Source organism: Trematosphaeria pertusa, assembly GCF_010094035.1.
Source record: "Trematosphaeria pertusa strain CBS 122368 unplaced genomic scaffold BU26scaffold_6, whole genome shotgun sequence".
Taxonomy (NCBI): Eukaryota; Fungi; Ascomycota; class Dothideomycetes; order Pleosporales; family Trematosphaeriaceae; genus Trematosphaeria; species Trematosphaeria pertusa.
In genome coordinates, this window is record NW_022987217.1 from 803,820 (window position 1) to 822,551 (window position 18,732).

At 51.3% G+C, this 18,732-nt stretch overlaps 4 protein-coding genes across 4 annotated transcripts; 3 read left to right on the top strand and 1 right to left on the bottom strand.

The window, feature by feature from the left end:
• Positions 1-5,660: 5,660 nt before the first annotated feature.
• On the bottom strand, positions 5,661-9,231 carry BU26DRAFT_530446 (beta and beta-prime subunits of DNA dependent RNA-polymerase; the record flags this gene model as incomplete). Its single annotated transcript, XM_033830965.1, has 11 exons — positions 5,661-5,715; positions 5,752-6,061; positions 6,140-6,381; positions 6,421-6,580; positions 7,064-7,065; positions 7,940-8,112; positions 8,143-8,208; positions 8,263-8,328; positions 8,368-8,388; positions 8,467-8,693; positions 9,135-9,231. 11 exons carry the CDS (start codon positions 9,229-9,231, stop codon positions 5,661-5,663), a joined length of 1,419 nt encoding a protein of 472 aa, XP_033684854.1.
• Positions 9,232-12,581: 3,350 nt separating this feature from the next.
• BU26DRAFT_291090 (uncharacterized protein) lies at positions 12,582-13,513 on the top strand. The gene is made up of 3 exons (XM_033821642.1): positions 12,582-12,934; positions 12,981-13,390; positions 13,442-13,513. The coding sequence occupies exons 1-2, from the start codon at positions 12,733-12,735 to the stop codon at positions 13,319-13,321; spliced, it is 543 nt and encodes a 180-aa protein (XP_033684855.1). The 5' UTR covers positions 12,582-12,732; the 3' UTR covers positions 13,322-13,390; positions 13,442-13,513.
• Positions 13,514-13,892: 379 nt separating this feature from the next.
• On the top strand, positions 13,893-14,759 carry BU26DRAFT_291081 (uncharacterized protein). The gene is made up of 2 exons (XM_033821641.1): positions 13,893-14,073; positions 14,123-14,759. The coding sequence occupies exons 1-2, from the start codon at positions 13,953-13,955 to the stop codon at positions 14,446-14,448; spliced, it is 447 nt and encodes a 148-aa protein (XP_033684856.1). The 5' UTR covers positions 13,893-13,952; the 3' UTR covers positions 14,449-14,759.
• A 338-nt stretch (positions 14,760-15,097) lies between these two features.
• On the top strand, positions 15,098-17,156 carry BU26DRAFT_604160 (uncharacterized protein; the record flags this gene model as incomplete). The annotated part of the gene is made up of 4 exons (XM_033835498.1): positions 15,098-15,694; positions 15,746-16,262; positions 16,309-16,598; positions 16,893-17,156. 4 exons carry the CDS (start codon positions 15,098-15,100, stop codon positions 17,154-17,156), a joined length of 1,668 nt encoding a protein of 555 aa, XP_033684857.1.
• Between the last annotated feature and the right edge of the window lie 1,576 nt (positions 17,157-18,732).

Consider the following 18,732-nt stretch of genomic DNA (forward strand, 5'->3'; position numbering starts at 1 on the left):
AGCTGCGTGTTGACATACCCCAGGGCTTCCAAGCTACACCCCGAGTTGATGCGATTGGGCCAATCGATGCTCATTGCTTATCAGCGGGTGTGTTGAATCAGGACGACGACAGCTGTTCCTTGGAGAAAAACCACGGCCCCCAGTCATTCCAAGCTGCTCCAGTTCATCAAGAGCAGCTTGTGGTGGGACAGTCCATTGAACGCTGCACCTCCATCGGAGACACGAACTCCTGTATGCCCGAGGAGGAAACCAGTGTTGTCGACGAGGCTGCATTAGCTTCTCATGTTACTGAAGCAATAGACTCGGCCACTGCCCATCAAACTCCTAGGAACGTCTTCGAGCTTCCGCCAACTCGTCAAGAATTGCGGTCTTCGCCCGCGGAGTACAATAGGGCGGACGAAGAAGTCCCCAGTCACGACCATCCTCGCCCTGATTTCAAGTCGGAGAAAGCCATGGTAGAAGTTGAGACGACGATCCTGACTCTTGGTCGGCCGCAAGCCAATGACTTGATTAACGAAGATGTAATTTACGGCGGAGAGCTCTTACGGGAAGAGCAGACTATGCCACATGAATGTGGTATCGACGGCCGGTCGAACATCAGCATAACCGCGGATAGCGACGAACTGATCGATGCCACAAACTCGCCACCTGCGAGTTCCCTCAAATTTTCCGAGCAGTCCAGTAGGGGCCGTGCGTGTAATACTGTCGCCCATTTTGGGGGAGACCTCCAGAAGGAGCAAGCACAGGAGTGTGGAAACACCGCGAATCAGCAAGAAGTTGGTGTCGAATTCTCTCCTCCTGTACAAGTTGAAGGAGAAGTCCCGGTCGTACTGACTCGCGCTGCTGTTATTTCGGGTGCATGTGGAAATGGGACTAACCAACTGTCTCGAAAACCCGAGATGCCGGATGCCGTCACGACTGCAGCGACCGATCTTATTGACGATGGCACACAACGAATAATACCGTCCGAGCGGGCTACCGCAGCCCCCAGAATGCATCGCCAGCATCGGTCACCGACCCGCAAGCGTCGCGCTCGGCAGAGGCACGAGGCCGACGACAGTGCCTATCACCGTTCTGTTCGCGATCACACCGAGCGATCTAGAAAGGGCTCACCCAAGAGCGAGAAGCTGACCAAAGATACTGGGGATCTTGACGGGCGGAAGGAGCGTAGGGTGGAACGGCGGTTATGTGATGATTTTGCATCTCATGCCAAGAAGAATAGCAGACATCATGCGCCCCGCCAGATTAGTGGGGAACTGCGGGAGGGGAGGATGCGCTTAAGGTCTTCCCCTGATGGCCGGCAGGTCTCGGACCGCGATGCCGTTGGTGAGGATACAAGACTCTCAACCTTTCGCGAGATTAATCAACCGACGACCGATGAGACAGAGCCTGACGAGCGCTTGCGACCGAGGTCCGAGAAACGTAGTTATCGCCATGAGGGTCGCGAAGAGCCGACCACATCCTCGTCCTTATCCGCAGTGGATAAAGACCTCAATTCTCATCATCGGAGACGACGCCGTTCCGCTGCTGCACTCTCTAGTGTTGAAACTGAACGCACGCAACAGCGCGATCGGCTTCGAAGTGGGCATACCCGGGAGAGGCCTGCCATTCCTCAGGGGAATAGCGGTTTCTTGAGTAGGATCGCACGTCTTGTCTCTGTTGGAGCTGAACCGGAAAAGCTCAAGCCAAAGGCTCCGGCGCGTCATTCATCCTCGAGGGGACGCTGGACTGATAACTCCGGAGCGCGTCCTGGTGAGCGTGCTGTAGAACGAACCTCTCCTCGGGGTTCGAGTTTGGTGAAGCATGCACTTGGAAACACCGAGGAATCAGCGCCTTCTCGGCCTATGCCAGAGCATCAGCTGGGCGAAGGTTCTGCCGGTCCGGAGCTAGGTAGTATTGTGGGATCTAGTGGACGTCAGCGTCGTGCTAGCCACAACCAGAGAAATCGCAGGAAGAGTGCCGACAAATCCGCCGAAGCGAGTGGTCTCAGAGGCTTGTGGGGGGCGCTGAAGAGAACGGCGACTTAATTGTACATTTTACGTAAGATTTTACCGTCTCCCGGTGTGCAATTCCTCTAACCTTTCATCTAGTTATCCACGTCAGTTTCGATTCCACGTGCGCTTTCAGACACCGCTGGTGTCTTTACCTTCCCACTTGTCATCTTCACTCTCGACCCCGCGCTCCTAGAACGAAAGATTGCTATTTGGAAGTGTTGGCATCGCTTGTATTGTCCAATTTGAGCCGTCTCTGGATGTCGGGTCTGCTTCGGCGTTGGAGGAAATCTGTATGTATACAATCATGGCTTCCTCTCGGGATGAGTGGGAGGTACACAGGTTGTGACTACCGCTGCTAATGATCTGGAGGTGTTTGGTGTTGCAAATTGGAAGGGCTCAACACTAGAGATGATGTTGCGGATCTTTGAATGTAGCCTAAGGGCGCTTATGGATACGTTATTTGGTATGCGGTATAACTACGGCCTTGTAATTGTTAGCATAATTAACGTTGTACTGCTGTACCGCTGACGGGAAAGGAAATAGCATGGGTCTATTGTTTGGTATCGGTAAGTGTAATTCGTAATTTAGTAACCTGCTGCGATCCGCAGAGAGTATGTCTTCTTGTACTAGCTAGTGCTCTAGATATAATTCTTGTGCGCAATACTCTGTTATCCCCCGCGTCTTCTTATTCTCGTTGTAATACGTATGTTTTATAATAGGGGTAATTGATATCTAAGCGCGATGGTGGGGGGCGGGGGGTGTATAGGATCTTAATTAGCAACTACCTCAGCCTCCCTTCCTCACCCTGAGTGGGACGGCAATGGATGGGTATCGAAATGGTAAGAGCGACCCGTGGGCGGCTATAGGCTGAAGGGCGGATTCCGAGGCAACTTTCTTCCTTCTGCCCCTGTATACTGTTAGCGTCGCGTGGTTGAAATGGCCTAGGGTGGAGTGTACCTCTTCTGCGGGGCAGCCTTCTTGTCAGTGTTGGTTGTAGTCGCCTTCTTCCTGCCACGCTTCGGCTTCAGAGCTTCAACTTCAACTTCTGACTCAGCTTCCTCGTCGCTAACTAACTTCTTAGCGGCGGCCTTCCTGCCTCGTCCTTCCTTAGCTTTCGGCTCGAGTGCTTCGACTTCGCTCTCTGGAGCCTCCTCCTTCTTGACGGCGGCCTTCTTGCCCTTGCTCCTGGCCTTTCTTGGAGCGGACGTCTCATCTTCCTCCCTAACGGTGAGCTAGCTTATTGCTGTCGTCTGCTCGCCCCGGCGAGACGGTCGCGCGTCCGGCGGGAAAAGGCAGCGGCTCATCGCTCGGTCCTTCGTCCTGCCATCTGTAATATGCTGACGCTCCATCTTTCCTTAGTACCGCTCGTAGTGCTGTGGTCGTCTGGGGGTGTATTAGCGCCACCGTAGAAGAATACAGCGGCCCGGCGTACGTTGGAATCTTGGAGTATGCGCTTTTCGTCAACGAAGTGGGGATGTGCGCTGTCGTAATCGGAGTCGACAGCAGTGTCGCGGTGGTGGAAAGACTGCCATATGCCACCTAGTCCATGTAGCACTGCTCGCCTGAGGATACTGTCAAGAAGGGCGGTGCCAGATCTGAGCTAGGAAATGACGAGCCTCGCGAGCGGGAAACCATCCCGTGCCTCAGTAAGGCAACAAAGGCGTTGGGTTCTTGGCATGAGCTTACAGATTTGTCCTCCAACGCTTGCCAAAATCCAGGGCAGAATCCGGCAACTTCGTGCTTCCGTCCAGGCGGGCGGACTGCAGAGGTTCCCGCAACTGCGAGGTGAGCGGGATGATCATTGCTTGAGGCTCCATGGCGTAGCTGTGGCAGGGTCGATGACTCGACGTCGTGAAATACGACCGATTTCATAGAGCTGAAGCTAAATTCAACGGAATGGCAATCGCCAGCCACGGACTTGGTGGGATCGTGTCGACGCTGTTGTTGGTACAACCTTCCTCGTACTCGTTATTGGCTTGTCCAGTCTCCTACCTGTTAACCTGGGAGCCCAGGACTGGAATGGCAGTTGCTAACCATGGACTTGGCGGGGGTTCGTCTTCTCGACGTTCTTGTTGGCTTGTCTCGCGCCGGATTGTCCAGTCTCGTACTCGTCGACCTGGTAGCCCAGGATGGAAAACTTGTCATCCGTGGTGCTTACCCAGTAGTGAGTCTTTCCCTCTGGGGAGGCGTCTAAGTTCTGCTTCGCTATTATTAAAGACGTAGGCAACGGTATTGATAGTTCCGAGAACGGTGGCAAGACCGCGATCCTCCTCGAATCGCACAGGCAGGCCTTGGGGCGTCTAACCAACGCATCGGGGTTCTTTCAGCATAATACTCCGCTGCCACCGTGATTGCGATCAGCCCTCTTTCTATTGTGCCTAGGAGATCTCCGACTTGTGTGTATCGCTGCCCACCCATATACCTGGGACGGCCGCAAGAAAAACATCCGTCCTGGAATTTGACGGTTGCTCGGGAATCGTCTGCCGTAGAAGTAACGGGAAAGCTGTATGGACCGAATGAAACATGCTTATAAGTGTAGGCGTGTCGTCGTGTATAGCGTGTACCGGTTCTGCGGTGCCTAGCTGTTGGGATTGGTAGTTTGGGTAGAAGTCTGACGGTTACAGTATCTTTCTTACCTCTTCTTTGAGGCTGGCAAGTTGCCGGTCCTTTGATGTTTCGTCGCTCGGGATTCCCATTGGGTGGCGTTGGATTACGATCTCGGCCTTACTATGGTAGTATCTTGTGATCGGTATTGAGCCGCCTTCATAGAAGTAGACGATCTCGACGCGGAGGCAGGACGTTGAGAGACTGACTGGTAAAACGATGCGATTAAGATGTGAGCTCGAGGTGCTGGGGGGTTTGAACGGGCCGCAGCTGCGGTTTGCGCACTGCTTCGGAGGGACACGAATATGAGGCCGAAGGACTAAGAAGACTGGGACGGGAGCCAGAAGCGCTGGAAGATTGTAGGCTCATGCTACTGAGACAACAACTAGCTTAGAGTAGTAATTTGGACGGAAACGGCATGGGCTAGTATTGGATGGATTGCAGAGTATTGGGACATGAGTTGATTGATTGAGAATACGAGAAATATGGCTATATATATACATGACCAGGTCACGTGAAGTAGTAACCATATCCGGCAACAGCTAGGTACTTACCGCCAGTGAATCAGCGACAATATGAGTGTCTGCTCTATTTCTGTAGAAAGTCGCTTGCAAGCGGCGTCTAGTTTATTGGTGTCGTTGGTGCCGCTAGCCTGCGCCACCCAGGGTCGCGTGTGAACTTCATGGGCTTATTGTCTACCCTAGGGGAGGCAAGGCTTGGCACCGGCCGTTTGTTTCTGCGGTCACGTGCGATATTCAAGGAAGGAGTGACGTCACCCGTCTGCAAAATGGAAGGACATGACTCAGACATGACTCGGTGGTGCTATCGCCGCCGGAGGCTCGTCTTCGCCGATTTTCTCGACATCCTCCAACTGATTCCAAGTGCTTTCTGGAGGTATTGCCATATAAATCTGGGAACAACTGACTATTGGACAGCACTTCCCTCCACCAACAACAGCACCTTGGAGTCTCATGAAGTTGTTCTGCAGGCTCCTCGTCGAGAGGCGTGCAGCGGACCGCGCGCACGCGCATGGATCTTGTCGTCGACTATGTGCCTCAGGCGCTAGTAGTACGTTCGGCCGAGGTAAACCTGTGCGCGCGGTTTCTTGCCCGTATGCCTATTGTACATGATCTCGAAACCGCGCTTCTAAAACTTAGCCTTCTCTAGAAGTTTGGAGATCTGGTCGACGGTGACGTCTGTGAAAGGCGTTGCGTCGCTTTCGGAGGCGTTGATAGCGCCGACCAAGTGGGCAATGGTCATACGCGAGGGAACGGCATGCGGGTTGATAATTAGGTCAGGCGTGAGGCCATCGCGAGTGAGGGGCATGTCTTCCTGGCGATAGGTAATACCAATTGTACCTTTCTGACCGTGGCGAGAGGCAAACTTGTCGCTAATCTGTGGCGCCTTTGTAGTTCGTGTGCGCACCTTAAAGAAGCGTAGACCTTTAGTGTTAGTAAAGAGAACTTAATTGACAATACTATTCTTCGTGCTTCTAAGTAGTGTAGACACATCGCGCTTTGTGTGCAAAGCCGTCTTCTAACCTAGCTTCTTAGCATCTTCTAGTATAGGCGCCGTCTTTCTAATAATAATATTGTTACTAGAAACACGGATACTAGGCGCAACTACACTATTGTTGTTAAGTTTGTTATATGTGCCCGCCTTTAGCTGCATAGTGTTAGCGCGCGTAGGCTTCTTAAACTGCTCTAAGACGTTAACACTAATACGCTTCTTCTGCTCCGTGTACGCGCTGTAGAAAAGACTCCTAAAGAGACTACGATTAATACTACTCTAATTTATAATAACGGAATCTTCCTAGTTGTACCTAGAGTAACAAGCAATAGCCACGATGGCGTTCTGACTAGCGAGTAGTTCACGAAATCTTAGATACTCCATGAACCGCGTTGTAGCCAACGGCTTCTGTGGATAATAAAGAACATTTATCATAGTTTCCATGCGCAGCGTATAGTTGGTAAGAGCCACGCCTATAGCTTGTTGTTAGCGACGAAAAGCCCCTGTTTCGGGCCCCTGTATGGGTCACATAACCCCCCTCAACAGGTGTATATATAGGGCCTTCAGCCCCCCCTTATTTCTTAATATAGAGCTTCTTTTCTCCCTAAAAGTTATGAGCCCGGATTTTCGCCTATATAGTCACCTCTTCAATGAGTGTTGATCGACGCTGCCACCAGTTAATATAGAGTTAATATGGGAGTTCTCGTCAGTTAATTACACCTTGCCGTCGCCTTAAGGACCTGTTTGCCACTTCTTTTAGCATGAATCGGATCACTGCTTAAGGCTCTTAGGAGCTAGATCCACCATGGAGGGCACAGCCCATTCAGGAGCCCCTGATAACTCTGTGGCTCTGAAAAGGAGAGCCTTACGGGCGCACAAGCCCACTTATTGCCACCTCTTTTAGCATAACTCTGTAGCTCTAAGAGGAGAGCTTACGGGCACACAAGCCCACTTACAACTGGATTCTGGCTCTCAAGGAGCTGGATCCATCAAGGGTTGCTGCCTTATAGCATGACTCTGTAGTTCTCAAGGAGGAGAGCCTCACGGGCACTTCTGAAGGAGACGACCCCTGGGCACACAAGCCCGATAACAACTTTCTGGCCACCAAGGCCCTACACGAAGCTGCGCACCGAGCCAGCTGCCCCTGACGATTCTGCCGCCGCCCCGGCTACCCACAGCTGCGCACCGAGCCAGCTCTTACGATAACTTGTCTTTCTGGCCACCGATTAGCTCTTAATTGTAGCTGCGCTCTAAAGCTAGCCTACACCTACACCTCCTGGCTACTCGATAGCTTTGAGTTTGATAGCTCCGTCTTGAGCTCGGCTGTATTCACAGCCTTGAGTTTGACTCTAGCGTCTAGAACTCGGCTCCTTTGAAGCCTCCTCACTGCGGGAACGCCTCCTGTTTTACACCCCTGGCACCTGCCCCTGAGTCTGTTTTGGCTTCTTTCCTTTCTGGGCTACATGCTGCCCCTGAGTCTCCTTGGCTCCTTGGCTCCTTTCTGTTCTAGCTCTTCCTGTTTGAGCCCTCTCTGTCCCTTGTTTAAGCCTCTCACGGCTCCTTCCTGTACGGAAATCTTCTTGAAAGCATCACCGATTGCCTATTTAGGTATAGTTTCAAGCTTCTGTTTACAGCTTTCCACACTGTTACAAGCTAGGAGGGTGTGTTAGCGACGAAAAGCCCCTGTTTCGGGCCCCTGTATAGGTTACATGACCCCCTCTTAACAGGTGTATATATAGGGCCTTCTGCCCCCCCTTATTTCTTAATACAGAGCTCCTTTTCTCCCTAAAACTTGTTTACTTATAGCGGACTAGTAGGTGTTACAAGGGGACTAGTTGTGGTTAGGGAATAGAATAATACTGGCACAAATACCTAAAATTATAGCCAGGTGGATTTCGCAGTGCGTGTAGATGGCAACCGTAGGGTTTGGTTTCGGCCTAATGCGGCCTAGACGGTTCTTCTTGTCTGCATCTAGGGCGGGCTGGACACCTTGTTTAAGGTCGCGCTATTTATCTAGCTCTTCAGGCGACATGACTATTATAGCGGTCTCTTCTTCCTTAGCATTAAGGTATTCAACAACACCGTTATGAATAAGTCCCCTCTATCTATACTTTATCTCTATTATATCTTCGTCGTTGTATCTAGATGTGTCTACTGTAGAGTTATTAAGAAGCTTCTGTAGATAAGTTTGGTCGTATACGAGGTGGCCACGGTTAGGCTTCTAAACGTTATTTTCCACCACAAAAAGCGGCCTCATGACACGTCCAGCATCGGTGAAGATCTTGAACTCTCAGTCGCGAATATTCCGAATAAGGCTTATCTCGTACGAGAGCGTCCCGTTTCGTCGGAGCTCTTGCACAACCGTCACAAGCTGTTGCGGGTTCATATGTGTCCCTACCCAGACACCGTTGACGAAGACCTTGGTGGCGGTCGGATTGATGACCGGGTCGTACTCCTCGAGAAGTTCCATGTTTCGCTGGGTCATGAAGTCGATAATAGGCGTACTCTCGCTGCCGACACTTACATAACACATCAAGGACAGGTTCTTGACCTGACCAGACCGCACGTATATTATACATGGTTTTCCTCGCGAGTTCCTGGTATAGGGTAGAATGCGGAAGGTCTGGATTCCAAGCTCGTCGCAGGCGAAGGCGATGCCGAACAGGGCCTTGATGTAGTCTTCCGCGTTCCATTTTAGAAGTGGAGCACGAGGGGCGCGCGGCTTGCGTGGGACTCCGTTTTTGTTGGTTTTTGCTATCTTACTTCTAGGCTCCTTATAGTCGGATTCGCTCTTGGCGTAGTTGCTATCATTAGGGGTGGCGCTATGTTAGGCGCTCTGCTAAAGCTACTGTTGCTAGTCCTGAAGAGAGCACGATGGTAGGATTTGGCTTAAATCGTTGCCGTGTGTTTGAAAGAAGTTGATCTCTCTTTGGGAACAGGTTCCTAGTCTTTGGCAAGTGTGAGAGTGTGGTTCGGGCGTTGTTTGCAGTCCGCGTTGAGCCTACCTATGCGCAGCGTCGCGCGTACCTGAATGGGCGATGCACAGCGTCCCGTTAGGAATATCGCGAGAGGTCAGCTTGCTGCTCCTTCGCGGCGGCCACCGTCGCTCACTGCAGCAGTTCATATCTTTTTCGCTTAAATCGTGGCAGAACTTTGTTGCTGTCAAGAAGGTGGACGAAGCGTGTGCGGGGATTGTTGCTTCGGGCTTCCCCAACCTGACGATCAGAACGCGCCGAGCGCGTTATCTCCCTTGTCTTGTTTTTGCTTATAGTAGCATACTTGATAAGCTATTTTCGCCCTCCTTTTACTCCGTGATGCTTCGTTGTGTTACTGGGTGATGCGCATTAGGTTAGTGTATGCTTCTTGAGATGTATGTTCCAAGGTTAGATGTTGCCGGATATGGTTACTGCTTCACGTGACCTTGTGTCGTATATATATAGCTATATTTCTCGTATTCTCCATCGATCAACTCATGTTTCAATACTTGCTACTTCACCTGAAATTAAACCTCTCCTCGTCGGCCAGTAGACCCCTGGTCCGGTTCTGGCCGATAGTAATGAACGAATTGCGTTGTCAGAGAACTTAGGGGAAGCAGTGCGTGCGCCGAGTGGGCGAGCAAAATGTTGAACCGCTGGTAATGCTTCTCTGTATCGATTGGTTTCATTGCACTTGGGCCGTCCGGCATCGTGACTCTGACGCGCTTTGCCGATTCGGATAGGCACCGTGACCTCCGGGTTCTGCGGTCTGCCGAATTTGCAAGAATCTTGCTGTTGCAGGGTTGCTTAACGCCTCGTATGTCTGCCCGGGGATGGGGGCCTCGAGACGCATTGCGGTCGCAGCGTGGGGGTATCACGGTGGGGTATGCTCATTCCCCTACATCCCCTCCCGCCCTCACCTCTGTGCTTTTAGCTTTCTCGTGCGTTCTCGGGGGTCGGCTTCCTTTGGTATTCTTGCACATGCTCATTTCGTCTGGGTATTCGTGAGGGGAGGTGTCGATTCGCCTGGCGGATACTAGCCTCTTGATAGCTACGACCTCCGGGTTATGGTCCGTTAGTGCAATATGTTGATGTATAGCGCGTCAGGGGGGCTAGCTGGGCGAGGGTATAAAGATTCAGACGTGTTCTCGGAAGTTCTGGTTGGATCCACGCTTCTGGATGAGTCTTGTACCTCCGCACCTGGCAATCGCCGTACAATCCCCGGTACTGCTTTCCTCCCGTGGGCCTTTCTCTTCATTATGCCTGGACTGGTTCGGGCGCCATGCGGGAATATAGAGCAAACGCCGGAACTTTGTATCAAGTATATCGTAACCGAGACGTAGGGGGCGAATAGGTCCGCAGGATGCATTAGACCTCGGATTGTCGGTGCTTGTGCGAACGGCGGGGGGGGGGGCGCCTGCAAGCCTGGCATGAGCATTAGCGGTACGTCAGCATTCGATACAGCGGTGTACGCATACCACACGGTTCGGATGCATGAAGGTAGATCGCATGGTCTTCCAATTGCGGGTCGGTCGGTTGATCTTCGGCCTGTCGTCACCTATGTTGCCGGATATGGTTACTGCTACACGTAACTTTTGTCGTAGATATAGCAGGCATAAGTTGACAGTGTATTGCTACTTAAATTGTCTGCCGTTGTGGACTATCGTCGTTGTTGAGGAGCTTTTTAGGGCTCCTTTTTCTTTGGCGGCTTCTCCTCCCGGCCGCTGTTCCGTGAGATTATCATTCCACTCGTCCCACAAGCGGGCCGCAGAGATCAATTGTCAGGAAGAAATGTGCGTTTGTGAGGTCCTTCGGAATAGGAGAGCTGGGATGATGAGGCGCGACAACGACGTGGCTCAGTTGATCCAACTTGTGTAGGATGGACTCGGGAAGCAGAGGCGTTCTGGGGTTTGGGTCTATGCCAGCCATTAACAGCATCAGCAATTTCTGGCCTATGCGAGGCTAAAGAAATAATTGCACAGTGCCTCACACTATTTACAGAATCAAACTTATGAGAATCGTAGAACCCGGGAGTTGATTCATTCATATGCGTGCCTGAAGCATTCCCCATTCATTACCAGACGCCGATGTTCGCCAATCGCGGACGAATATACCCATTTCATCCTTGCCATATTCCTCTACCGGTGCAGATCACGTATTTGTGTGAATGCGAGAGCTTTTTCGCCTCGCGAAGGGTATCGACGTCTACTGCATGTCGTTGAGATCCCTGTAATCGGCCGATCCGTCCGTTGCCCTGGACAACGTATGGGATGGGTTGAAGTCAGCACATGAACGGGATCTGTCGCATGTGAAAACTTACTACTCTGCTACCTCTAGCAGATGGGCTTCGTCTTCATCTGCGAGAACAAGCCAGCCTAGGTAGTCGATATCCGTCGAGAATCTGAGAATGTGCACCTCGCGGCAACCATCGACTAGTACGACTCAGTCAAATCAATTCTCTCCAATGTGGTAAAGGATGCCCACGCCATAGATAATACACCGGAAAATAATGCTCAGCCTGGTTCACAAATACGACTCATATTGTTCGGTATTCAAGAATATCCGGGACGGACCACAGTACCCGAGAGTCATGTTCAATGTTTTAGGAACGATGTTGCTGTACGCTACGTCGCACGAGGAAAGTATTGACGAATTGTCGCTTGTCGAGAGCTATGAGAGACAAGTGTAACGTTGATTGGTGGCGTGGGTGTGGGATCAGTGCAATGGATACCGAAGAGAATTTTTCGAGCCGAAAACAATCGAGTGACGTTAAGCGTGCACGGACCGACCGCGAGGATTACGCTGTCGGGAGAATCTTTATCAGAAGATGGCACCTATCGTTAGCCGAGAAGTAGCTATTCACTCGTCTTCTGACTACAAGCTTCGATCAAAAGCCTTTTGTATATATCCAACAGTCATGGCATAACAAAGACGCATATACATCTCAATCTCCACAGCATAACCTCTATAGTTTGGTGACTTGGAACGAGGAAAATCAATCAATCAATCACAGCGCACGGAGAAACACTCCGAGGACGTCATTCCGACCGGCTCCTTCGTAAGTGCGAAGTTACAACCGAGTCTGGAAGTCAGCAGTAGATCAAAAGTTTGCGGATAGAAGTGTATCACGAGACTTGAAAGTCCATAGAGTGTTCAAACCAAGAGAGTTCCGCCTGTCCGACCCTCAAATGTATCACAGCGGCAATGAAGAGCCCGAAGCCGCATCCAGGCGAATATTCCTGATCAGTAACGGCCGCACGTAAGACAACATTAGGGGGGGGAGGCCTTCTGCAGCTTGAGATTTCCTGATCGTGGCATTAAGACCATGCGACTACGCGAAGACCTTGATAGTCTAAGATAGATGATCGCCGTGGTTGTTGCCAGGGTTCTGCTTGCACTAGCAAGAGGATACAATGTGCACATGCCCCTTCAATTGGATAGCTCGGCCTGCATTGTCGAAATTGAGGGGTTGGCCATACTTCGTTTGGTGAAGCCACCCGGGGAAGGTAGGCGCGCTTTAGCGCCGCGTCACAGATAAAAAATTTTCCGATTCCCTCATCACACCATCACATACCCCTTCGCTCTGCACCCTGTTTTCTGCTTCCCGCTTTCTGCTGTCTACGTTTCCTTATTCCGAAACACCCCTCGTCATGGTGCTTAACCACTTCATCCGGGAGCGTACCGCTGCTCGTCACCTCTCACGTACGCCGACCACGACGGCAGCCCTGGGCGAACAGTCTCAGGGCAACCTCTCAAACAGCTCCAGCGCTCGTGTCACCTCGTCGTATACTAGCGGATTCCCCTCGTTCGCGACCACTGTCTCGGACCACTCCATCGACAGTATCGACCCCAGTACGTCATGATGTTCAGTGTCGATGCTACATGCTAATCTTGCAAGCTACGCATGCCAAGCGGTTGTGTAGAGCTGCCCTCCACTTCGAAAAATCCGAAAGCGTCACGTTCGATAACCATTTCGATGTCTCCAGTGCCGTGCGGGACAGTCTGAGTAACTGCAACTGGCTCTCTCATGGAAACATGACAGTCGATGCAGCAACACATCTCGTCCACGATACCACAAACTCTATTTTGGCGAGGGGTATCGTCTCCATCGCAGGGTCAAAAGCCCCTGCGTTCAATCAAAATATCATGCAACATGGTTCGTCCTTCCTGATCATTGCTTACCCACCCGGACGTCAATCACTGCAAAAAGTCTCTTGCAAAGTCCGCGCTGGCTGCTGACGGTCAGACAGGGTACTATTCTTCTGCTGTATCTAGGTCTACGGGCGGCACTAGCCTTCGTCCTCGAGTGTGAGTTGCAACCCCTCTCATCTTGAGACAATTCGCTGACTTCATTCACAGAGTATCGCCCTCCAAGTCAAGCGCACAGAAAAGGTCTCTTGAGCTCGTTGACTTGACTACACCCTCACCGAAACGCCGATACGTGTCACCGGAGGAGCATCGTTCTGTTGCACACACACGCCCATTCGACAACGCAAAGTCGACAACACTATCCTACGGACTCGGCGGTCCAAAACGACCGCCGTTCAACCAAGATATGGATAACGATAACTATGACGAGGGTGAAGATGAGAACGGAGATATCGATGATCACGTCGGGCCAACGGATACCCAGGGTCATCACTACCCCACTAAGGGCCATGCAAGCCCCGAGACCATGGAAAGAATCTTCAAGTGGACCCGGAGCAACGCTGCTGCATTCCCACCTATGCTGGGGTCGGTTTTTTTTGCAAAACCCGGAGGCGGACGGGAAACTGTCCAACAGAACTGGCTTCGAAAAGCTGACGAAGGCCTTCTTGAGGACGGTAAGTGGTGGCATTACTCCAATTGCTTTCGAATAGACCTTGACAGGATGGAGATTTCCCCTCAAGGCTTGCTCCACTTCCTAAAGGATGGTGGACTTCCAGAAGAGTATTATCCCCCCTTGCAGGTATACCTCCAGGGCATGTTAACGTCGCATAACCCACCAGGGAGTACGTAAATTCCACACATACCGCATTGATGAAGGCTAATCACGCTCAGAAAACTACATTAGCGTTGCCAACGCCGAGAAATTCGCGAGGCGTTGCGGGTTTCTCGACAAACTTATGCCAACGATCAACCAAGCTCGAGCGGACGAACCAAAACAGCTTCAACTCCAATGTTCTCTTTGTGGGGTGGAGTTTCTCACAATCTGCAAAGGGAGGGGTGCGTTGGTTCATATCGAGAGTCATGCTCATGAGCTCGGTCTCCCCAAACTCTCGAAAGGCAAGCTTCGACGATGCCATTTCCTCGGTTGCAATGCTGTCATGGACCAGCGTTGGCCGAACTACAAGAGCCATTTTTCGGTATGCCCTTTCGCTCCATAGTGGTAAGCATCCTCCGTCGCCGGTGGTGGGTTCAAAAGCACCCACCGCTCATCCATACCAATCGCGCCCTTGATGTTGTTGCCAGTTCATGTATACTATTTCCATTCAGTAGTAGAGAGAAGTTAATAGGAACCTTGGCAAATGTTTAGACGAGTGTTGAAATATGTATACTTGGGGGTTGGAAAAGAAGAGTGGACAGAACATAGAATGGATGTGATTGACGAGCCTGGACTTGAATGGAGTCGCGGTTCTGTGGCATCGCCTTCCTCGTGTGCTTTAGCCCTAAATGTTTTCATCCACGCGCGTGACACATTCGCAGCGATATATGTATTTGGTCTTGGGCGTGTGCGGTATTGGCGCAGTTGAGAAGGATGCATGGACGTATTGCGCCTTGCATATTGGATAGGCGTACTCCCTAGCCCTTGCGCTTCTATGTTCGCGTCGTATTCGGATGCGCTGCCAAGTCCGCGGAGAGCAGTGACTGATGACGAAATCAGAGTGTTGACGGAAGGTGCGTCTCAGTCAGGTAAATAAACATGACGTGAAACCTCATCCTCTTCGTCCTCCTCTCTCCTCCCTTCTCCCTCCTCTCCACCTCAACACTTCTTGCACTTTATTTTCCATTCAAAAACTTGTCTCACTCTTCGTCATGTTCCCTTTTGGCCCATGCGTGTATTCGACACCCGTTCCCAGCATATTCGCAGGCTTTATAGGGCCTACGGAGTTGGCAAATATTATGCTGGACTTCTGCCTGTTCTTCACCAATCGCATTGAAGGACCTTATCGATCGTCCGCTGAGATGAAGGTTCACGCGCTCAGTGTCTTCTACGAGTGGCTTCCTTCCTGCCCGTCCCCGGGCTTGCCCGATCTGTCTGAGTACAACATTTCCACGTTCGCCGTCCAGGCCCAGTTCATTCACGATGCGATCGAAGTCCTCCAAGATGAGGGCAGGCTTCAGCTGCAGTCCACGATCAAGATAGAAGGCGACGAAGACGGCCAGGTCACGTCTTGTGAGGCTTCCTCGGATGCTCACCCCGATCCCGACCGCGCTCGCCCCACCGTGGAACAGATCAGACCACGAACCTCGTTCCGGAAGCATGATATCGGTCCCTCCAATATCGCAGAGCCTTCTCTCCCACGGGAACCTTTCGGCCCCTCAAAAGAGCGGGCCGTTCAATCAAACATTTCTCGTGTTGGTGGCGTCAGTAGAACGGCTCAAGTCGGAGAGCGCAGGACTCGGGTTTCGGTAACGTAGAGTATAATCTCATCCTCACACATACACTAATAAGTCGTATAGGGGTTTCATGGTCGCGATCTCACTTCGGATTCCTCCAGCGACATCCGTGGTGACGAGGGCCACCGCTTACACGCTCGGTCTTCGTCCGTTGACCCGGTCGGCATGCCAAAAGGTCGTGCCGTTCAAACAAATACTGAGGGACTTCGCACCATGGACTCGCACAGCAGGCCAGCGGACGCCCCTTTCCTTAACGTCCCACGACTATTCGAACGGGCCGACCTTGACGTTCCAAAGGCTTTCGCGGCGGCACGAAAACTCAAATACCCGCGCATGATGGGCATACCGTACATTAGCGACAGGAGCAAGTCTGTCATGTATGCTTGGCTCGGCCAGTCGCAGGGGAGTAAGGATGTGCCCATTTTCGATCGTCAGAATGCCTTCCGCTATGATATGGGCAAGGATGGCGTCGTGATGCAAGCCTTCATGAGATATTTGGAACAGGCCGGTCTGAATGAGGTAGACTCCTACGTCTTGAGCAACGTGCTCAAGGACAACAGTATTGCGACAGCTAATGCGGGTGAGCGACCCGCTTCCGTTTCTATATCTTTGCTAATTATCCGCAGTTAATCTGGTCAAAGTAGGCGTCGCCGTGGAGTTCAGTTCCCATGCAGGGTTTTACAACCAAGCCAAACCCTTCCTCGATCAATGCCACGCGTCCTTCAGCTCCGAGCACCGGTGCGGTCAGTGTCACGAGGAGTGGATATTCGTATCTGCCCACAAGGTCGACCGTGACCAGTTGCATCTGAAGAAGCATAGCGCCTCTGGGCTTCGGGTTGAGCGAGTGAGGTGCCACAACCTCGGGTGCAACTACATTATGGACAAGCAGTGGCCGGATTGGAAGAATCACTTCAAGGTGTGCCAATTTCGCCACGCACGTTGAGCTCAAACTCGGGTCTTCATCTCAACAGCTTAAAAGGTCTGTTGTTCTGTCGTAACGCATGGGTATTTGGGATAGATCATTGGTGATCCAACGGCTATGCAGTTTCCTGTTTCTTCAGCGCTGTCTCGTTTCCTCCTCTCGTACTGCAGGGCATATATAATGAAATCGTTTGCACCGACGTATGTGACATCGTATGTGACATTCCCAGGTTGGTTGGGTGGATAATACATCGTGTGCGCATGTCCCTAGCTAAGGGGCTTGGTGCAGGGAAACGACTTCTTGCCGGACGAAGGCTATATAGGGGAGGATGCCGTGGGTTGGACCTCCGACGAGCACACTCTGCTGCACGGCCTCACCGATCCTGACGCGTGTCGGCTGCTACTCGAGTACTCAATATCCCCCTCCGACGTGGGTCTCAATTCCGATCGAAACATGCCAAATGTTGGCGAGCGCGACTTGCGGCGCAGTCTAAGGAGGAACGGCAGTATGCAGCCAGGCTATGAAGACACGTTCGCTATTCTATTTTCATGACCCGTTCCAACACAGTAACATTTATTCAAACTACTCTAAGTCTTGGTGCAAATGAATCCCAAAGCCGGCGAAAGGGCCCTATCGACGAGCTTAGTCAGACCTCACTCTGTCTGATTACAAAGTCACCTTGGCAATTAGCGACACGCACCCGTGAGCGGACCATATACTCTCCGCATCTTTGCCTATTTGGCCCGAGGCCGCCCTCTAAATATCACAACATACGCTACTTCACATCATCACCTGCATGGCTATGGGGGGCTATAGCTGCTGCAACAGCTACAGCCCCTACGTGTCACGGCAAAATTAAAATCACAATCACACTTCAACACAAGGGACCAAATGGTTCAAAGACACCTATCCCTCACCGGGACCTCAAACAGGCCCAACAGGGCGCGTCAACCTAGCCAGCGGACGGCAATTCTCTTGACTACGGTCAACTTTCATTGCAATTCTTATGTCCTCGCATGGAGGAGGATTAGGAACCGACAGGCTCTCTATATGGGGAGCAGCTGAACACACGATCCGCTCTCACAGCCCAGCCCACAGGCAGTGCTTAGCGCGTCCCTAATGCCCCACGGGAAGCACTCATGTACAATAGTACTGGACGTAAATCAATTCCAACCAACCAACCAACCAAGCCTATTTGGCTAGTGGAGAATTGGTATTCGCTTATTTGAAGTTAGCGTGCTTCGAGACAGGATATTCAAGACGCAAAACATTCCTAGAATGCTTTGTTCACTTGGGTTTTGCACACTGCGCAATGTGTTCCTCAGCCTGCCCCCTAATACAGGGGGAGCCTTACCGTAGTGATGTAAACTGGTTTGATGATACTCAAGATGGCGACTAAGAGTTTGAGTGAGGTATTTGGATCAAAATGGAGATATGGGGTTCAGGGGGCGCTTTAGGTCCTTTTTATCTTGCTTTATGCAGCCCTACGTCCAGGATTTAGTAGTTGCAGTGCTCCTCGTCCAGGATCTCGTGGTTGCAGTGCATATATACGATAATACAACACTTCTGCTTCCTACAGGTTTCCGGGTTTCAAGCGCCATATGTCGAAGGTGAATGTAATTCTCTACCTTTTGCTTCATTATGTGTAGGAAGCCAGTTATAAATATAGCTCAAACATCACCTACATATGTAAGCATCAACGCTCAATTAGGTTTTAGATCAAAAGCTAGGAACGGCAACGGACATGGTCTTCTGCAAAGCCCAATTCGATAGAGACCTGAAAACCCTGCGACAGCAGCAGTACACGTATTCAAACGTTCCAAGCGTCATCAAACTTCAGGGCGACTCCTGTAATGTAGTGCTTGAGTCGACAGTACTCCCGGGACTAGAAAAGCAGTACGTGGTAGACGACTTATACAAGCCGTTGCAGCCAAAGGAAAGATGTTGGCGGATATATAAGGAATCACAACTGAAGAGCAGAAGGATTAGACGATCCTTTTGCTTAAAAAAAAAAAAGAGGACAGGTGCGCTGTATTTCTTAAGCTAATTGCTGAAAGCAAGATTGGTAAGATATCTGATGCCCACAGCTTTGCAGGAGCTATAGTGCAGAAAGTAATCAATAGGTTCA